Genomic DNA, 6077 nt, shown 5'->3' with positions numbered 1-6077 from the left:
TGTGACCGTGCGCAGCCCGGCACCATCGAGCAGGCGGTGGACGAGATCCGCGTGGTGGTCCGGCCCGTGGAGGACGGCGACATCCAGGGGGTGTGGCTGCTGACCGAGTAAGCGGGGCCACGACTTGGGTGGGGGCGCCCCCGCCCCGATCGCGACCCGCGCGCACCCGCCTGAGCCTGTCCGCGTGCGCAGAGTGGGCAGCGGTGACTCGTCTTGGTGCCCACAGGGTCGATCACTGGAACAACGAGAAGGAGCGGCTGGTGCTCATCACCGACCAGGCGCTGCTCATCTGCAAGTACGACTTCATCAGCCTCCAGTGTGAGCAGGTGGTCCGGGTCGCCCTGAACGCCGTGGACACCATCTCCTGCGGAGAGTTCCAGTTTCCCCCGAAGTCGCTCAACAAGTGAGTCTGTTCACCAGGGAGCCCAGCCCCAGGGCCTTGGCTCCGTCCCTTCTCTAACCAGCCCCTCGGTTGTCTTGTGTCTGCTGTTATGTGGGAACATGAAAGCCTCGGCTCCGGAGTCAGCACGGAGTCGCTCAGGTAGAAGCGAGCGACTTCTGGGCGGCCAGGTGCCTTAGAAGGAATCCTGGCACCAAAGACACAACTGCTGGGCTTGTAGTCAGATGAATTCAGGATACGCTGAAGTAGACCTGGCGTGGGCAGTCTTCAGATAAGGACCGAACAGCATTTTATCTCTGGCCAGGAAAGGAATACATCGGTCGGTCACGTCAGGTCTGCTCTGCTTAATTGAAAACAAAAAGCGAGCGAGCGAGCGAGCGAGCGAGCGAGCGAGCGAGCGAGCGAGAGACAGAGACAGACAGACACACACACACTGCTCCAGTGTGCAGATATCGCTGAAGGTTGGGTAGATTTGAACGTGTTTCATGGGCAACTTTGAAGAGCTGGTTGCTCAGGCTTTAGGGGAGTTTTCTGAAATGTGAGACGCCGGGACACTAGTGGAGTCAGTTGACTTGGTGTGTTTTAGAGTTCAGAGGTCGAGATTGGGATAGAGCAGGGTCGGCAAACTGCGGCTCGCGGGCCACGTGCGGCTCTTTGGGTACGTACGTGTGGCTCTGAAGTAACAATAAAAATGAAAATAAAACTACCATGGTTTCATTTATAAAGTTTTTTGAAAGGTAGGATTCATGAGGGCCGGCTGAGTGGCTCAGTTGGTTAAGAGCTCGCTCAAGACTGTGAGCTCTGAGCAACAGCGGTTCAAGGCCTGGCCCGAGCTGAGCTGCCAACAGGTGGCAGGATGGCTCAGCTAAAAAAAAAAAAAATGTAGTATTCACGTAATGGTGATTTCATTTGTTTTACGGCTCTTGAACAGTTTTTAAATTGTTGGCTCTGCGGTCTCAAAAGTGTGCCGACCCCTGGGATAGGGGAGTCGGGAAGCAAAGGCGAGCTACCAGTGTTAATCAGCAAAGACATTCAGGAAAAAGGCCTTCAGGTTACCAGATGTCATTTGCTTAGTGAGCGCCTGCTCGTAATGTCCGCGTTCCCATTGCCTACCAGGTTTTAGAACTGTGTGAAGGGTAAGTTTAGCTTTACCAAAACAATAGATTCAGTTGCTCTCATTTAAAAGTACCCAGAGCCGTTTACTGGAGGCCATTACTCCTCAAGCCCACGAGTCCTTTTCTGTTGTGAAGCGTCATTGGTCTTGTCTTAACCAGGGAATTGCTCTTAATGTCACACCCGTAACTGACCAGGCCGCTATGGAGGCCGTGGCCTGCTCGGTGAAGCTGGTCCGTTTCTTGTAACTCGCAGGCGAGAAGGTTTGGGGATTCGCATTCAGTGGGACAAGCAGAGCCGCCCTTCGTTCATAAACAGATGGAACCCCTGGTCCACCAATGTGCCCTACACCACGTTCATCGAGCACCCGATGGCCGGTGTGGACGAGAAGACGGCCTCTCTGTGCCAAGTAAGACAGACCGTGATAGCAGCACCGCCCAGCACGGTGGCCCATGTGGCTGCTGAGCACTTGAAGCATAGCTAGTAAAATAGGAAGTAAACTTTTACATTTTAATAACCTTAGTTTGCTTACGTTTCAATAGCCCCATGTGGCTAGTGGCTGCTGCTCAGCGTAGCTTTGTAACGTGGCCCCGGTGGCTGTGATCATCGTCTTGGAGAAGGGCCCGGAAGCGCTTTGGGGCGTGGGGTCCTGGCCTGTGCGAGAGCCAGGCAGTCTGTACCACCAGCACTGGAGGCCCTGGGGCGAGTGGAGAAAGCAGAGTCTGGGCCCAGCGGCAAGTCCCCGCTAGGCAGCTGTGCACCTTGGCCTGCTTCCTGGCCTGGCAGGGGATGTGGTCAAGGTCAGGTAGCTCTCTGTGACAAAACCACTCAGACCTGTGGAGAGCCAGGCTCCGTGAGCACTGGCTGTGGTCTGCACAGGTGAGCACAGGTGAAGTCTGGAACTTCCAGAGCGCCCCCTTGGGCGAGCTGAGGGGCCACCAGGATGTGGCTGGAAAGACCCCTCATCACAGGCGGGGATGAGAAGGCTGGCACCGAGCAGGTGGTGTGAGAAGGGGCTTTTCCTTTCCTGGGTCACTGATCAGCCCTTGCTTTCTCTCTCTTTTCAAGTTGGAGAGCTTCAAAGCCCTGCTAATCCAAGCTGTCAAACAAGCCCAGAAAGAGAGCCCTTTGCCGGGACAGGCCGACGGCGTGCTGGTCTTGGAGCGCCCCCTCCTCATCGAGACCTACGTGGGGCTGATGTCTTTCATTAACAACGAGGCCAAACTGGGCTACTCCATGACCAGAGGCAAGATAGGCTTCTAGACGCTGCCCTCGGGGCCTCCGGGGAGAGCCAGGCAGTGTGGGGACTCGGCCAGCGCGGCCGGGCTGGGGCCACTCACCGTTAGGGGTCTGAGGCGCATTAGGATAGTCAAATGCATTATCTCTCTCGCTGGATGTGGACGTCTGGTAATGCGGGCTACAGACAAAAGCAAAACGGACCAGGCTGTCCCTGTAGGCTGCTGCGCCAGCTTCTGGTACCTCGGTTTCCCTTCGGCTTCTCCGTCTGCCCCGCCCTGCCCTCCGCATGTTCCTAAATGTGGTTCCACGGGGACGTCCTGCTTCCGCCCAGCTGCAGGCCGGTGCCCCAGGGAGGCGCTGCACACCCAGTGCCTGTAGCCACAAGTAAGTTTACACTTGGTGTCCAGTTTTGTATATGGAAATTTAATTACTTTTTAAAGGTAGCTACAAAAGAAGCCGGCAGCCTGCTGAGCTAAGCAGGAGACAGTCTGCCTTGTCAGCTCCTGAAGGAACAGTTGCTTTTGTGTGAATCCGTGATACGAAGTCCCACTTTTTCTAAAATTAACCTAATTAATACTTGTAGCATCTTCCTCAGGCCCAAGGTTTGCATAAAATCATTTTAGGACAATTCATTAATTTGAGAAAGTCAACTTAATAGTTCTTGGCCCACAGTTTTGACAACTATGTATTCCAAGTTTGTGTTGTCAGACTCGTATTTTAAAAGGGAATTGCTGCGTTCACTTAAAGATGCACTTTAAAAACAGGAGGCGCCTTAGGTTCCCATGAAGCAGCTCCCACACAGGTACACTTCATCGGGGTCTTGCCCAGACCACGCCTGGGCCTCGGTGTGCCCGTGGAGCATGTCACCATGGGGACCGTTGCCGCTGCCCTGCCCTGCCCAGCTCGCCCTTGGACTGGAAGCATTTATTGGTCAGCTTCAACTGCTGGCTCGCGGGTTCTGCCCTCATCCCCAGCCCTGGTGTAGCTGTCTTTGGCGTGGATGTGACCCCTGACCTGTGACCTGAACGCAGTAGCCTGTCCGAGTTGGAAGGCCGCCTCGGAACCAGCCTGCTCGTGAGACTTAGCTTTCGGTCTCGCAGTAAAGACATTTACAACCGAATGGGTGGTGGTCCTTTTTTGAAGTTATTAAAACAGGTGCAACAGCCAGGAGAGTTATGTCTTATGTGAGTGTATAAAGCTTCCTGTCTTCACTCGCTTTATGAGCCCGTCCTGCTGCCAGGAGAGCAGAGGGTTCTGCTGGGGCTCCTTACCGGCAGCTCTCCAGGGGACAACAGGTAGTGAGTGGTACAGTGTAGCTCTAATCAGGACGGATCCGAGCTTGGGACCTGACTCATCGGGCTGCCTGAGTCCAGAGCCCACGGACTTGTTCCGGGAGGCGGCCAGGTGGAGACACTGCGGAGCCCGCTCAGTAGCGTGGCACTACCCTGCAGCACTTGGAGCTCCCTCCCATACTCCTGAACAGACCACATGAACCCCAGGTCGTTCTCCTGTCACCTTCTCCTGTGAAAGGAGCTCCGAGCGAGAGCAGGGTGTCTGGTTGCTGGGGTTCAGTTACTTTCCTAACACAGTGAACCAAAACCTTGCGACTAACCTAGAAAACCTTCCTGTGACCCAGGCCTTTCAAAACAACCAGCATAAGCCGCTCTATGAATTAGTAAATATTTATTTTAAATAAAAATTACAGTATACCATACATATTTACAAAAGGCTTGCTATAGAAAAATAAGTCATGTCATTTGGACTGCCGTGGTGGGAGCTGCCCCCAGAAGCCCCTTCCTTCCCCACAGTGGACACGTGCCGAGTGTCCTTCCACTACACACGGGCGCTGGCGCACGGCCTACACGCAGTTGTCCGGCTGTCCGAAGGCTGTGCGAACCCCGGCCTCCGTTTCCAGGAAACACAGGCAGAAGTGGTCCTTGCTGAGGAGGGCCAGTGAGTCCCCATTTACATGCCAGCACAGAGAAAGCACCTGAAAGTCACCTGGAGGGAGACAGGTGGCCAGAGGGTCAGGGCGGGAGAGGCCTGGGTGCCCGGGGTGTGCGGACAGGACAGTGTGGCCCAGCTAGAGCCCAAAAGCCACCTCAAGTCGGTGGGCCTCTTTCTGTCCCAGAGCGTAGAGCTGCGGGCCTGGCATGTGGGCCTTGAGGTTTACGGGATGATGCGAGGAGCATCTCTGCCCTGACGGTAACCCAGGGAACCACGGTGTCCGCCCGCGAGCGCAGTGCTCACCTTCCCCGGGCACCTGCACGGACACGCAGCCCGCTGGCGACCACACGTACACCTTGCCGCCTCCCGTGCAGAGCGCCAGCCGGGGCTGCTGCGGGTCCCACTGGAAGGCGCGCACAGGGGACAGCTGCTCAAGCACCACAAATAGTCTCAGCTTCTTTATGTCCCAGATCCAGACGGCGTTCGGGACGTTGTCTAAGGATGGGAGATGCGGGCAGGCCCACAGGTCACCCCCACACTGCCTGTTGCAGCCCCCCATCCCGCCCTGGCTTTGATATTGACACCTGACAACTGTCACTAAGGACTGGGGGCGACATGGGCACGGCACTGGCCTCGGTACCAGGCCCCGGGGATGACCTCGGTGCTCCCATGTCTGTACAGGCCAACGTCCCCCTTAGGCTTCTCAGCCACACGGACATGTCTTGGGGTTTTTTAAACCCTTTAAAAATGTAAAAACCCTTTTTATAGGAAGAGGCCGCGCGCGGCTGTATAAGGCCTGGATCCCAAACAGGAAGGAGTGAGCAGAGAGGTGGGGGGCACTGGGCAGAGCGGCTGATGAGGCCCCATGCCCTGGAAGCTTCTGTGGGCAGAACAGCCGGCTCGGCAGAAAGCTGGGGGCGCCACGGGCGGGGAGCAGTTTGTGTGCCTGGGCACCGGGGGAAACAGGACGCGGCGTGGGGCCACTGCACTGACCGTTCCGCGTGGCCAGGAAGTAGTTGTCCGGACTGAAGGCCAGTGCTCCCACGCCGATTCTCGGGTTCGCCCTGTCGGCAGCGGGTTTCACAGTCTGTAAGGATACTGGCACCGAGGCGATCTCATCTAGAACGAGAAGGGAGGGCCTGACACAGCGGCTCAGCACGGCCCGAGATGCCGCGGTGGCCTGGGGCCCCGCCCGTACCGCGGAGCAGCCACTGACCACATCCACTCGGGTCAGACCCAGGAGACATGATGTGACCTTGAACGCATCAGGGCAAAACTCTATGGAAATAAGTGTGGGAAGCTGGTGTGGTGTTGGGAGGCCCACGCTGCAGCTCGGGCTCCGGGACCTCCCCCCACCCGCCAGTCTCGGTGGTCCCGT

General features: G+C 56.7%; 2 protein-coding genes across 2 annotated transcripts in view; one reads left to right on the top strand and one right to left on the bottom strand.

Annotated features, from left to right (window-relative positions):
- TPRG1L (tumor protein p63 regulated 1 like) lies at positions 1-3917 on the top strand (the record flags this gene model as incomplete). The annotated part of the gene is made up of 4 exons (XM_019658433.1): positions 1-107; positions 227-403; positions 1769-1922; positions 2582-3917. Coding segments are annotated over 4 exons (633 nt in total), but the record flags the coding sequence as incomplete, so codon positions are not given.
- A 503-nt stretch (positions 3918-4420) lies between these two features.
- Positions 4421-6077, bottom strand: part of WRAP73 (WD repeat containing, antisense to TP73) — a 23223-nt gene continuing 21566 nt past the window's right edge. The window contains exons 9-11 of the mRNA XM_019658432.1: positions 5693-5818; positions 5003-5194; positions 4421-4753 (exon numbers count right to left, since the gene is read on the bottom strand). Coding sequence (XP_019513977.1) covers positions 4611-4753; positions 5003-5194; positions 5693-5818 — 461 coding nt within the window. The 3' untranslated portion in view covers positions 4421-4610. The remainder of the gene's footprint in view (positions 4754-5002; positions 5195-5692; positions 5819-6077) is intronic.

The sequence above is a fragment of the Hipposideros armiger genome, unplaced genomic scaffold (assembly GCF_001890085.2).
Source record: "Hipposideros armiger isolate ML-2016 unplaced genomic scaffold, ASM189008v1 scaffold_284, whole genome shotgun sequence".
NCBI classification, from domain to species: Eukaryota; Metazoa; Chordata; class Mammalia; order Chiroptera; family Hipposideridae; genus Hipposideros; species Hipposideros armiger.
The sequence above is the reverse complement of the archived record's forward strand: the minus strand, read 5'-3'. Positions and strand labels throughout refer to the sequence as shown.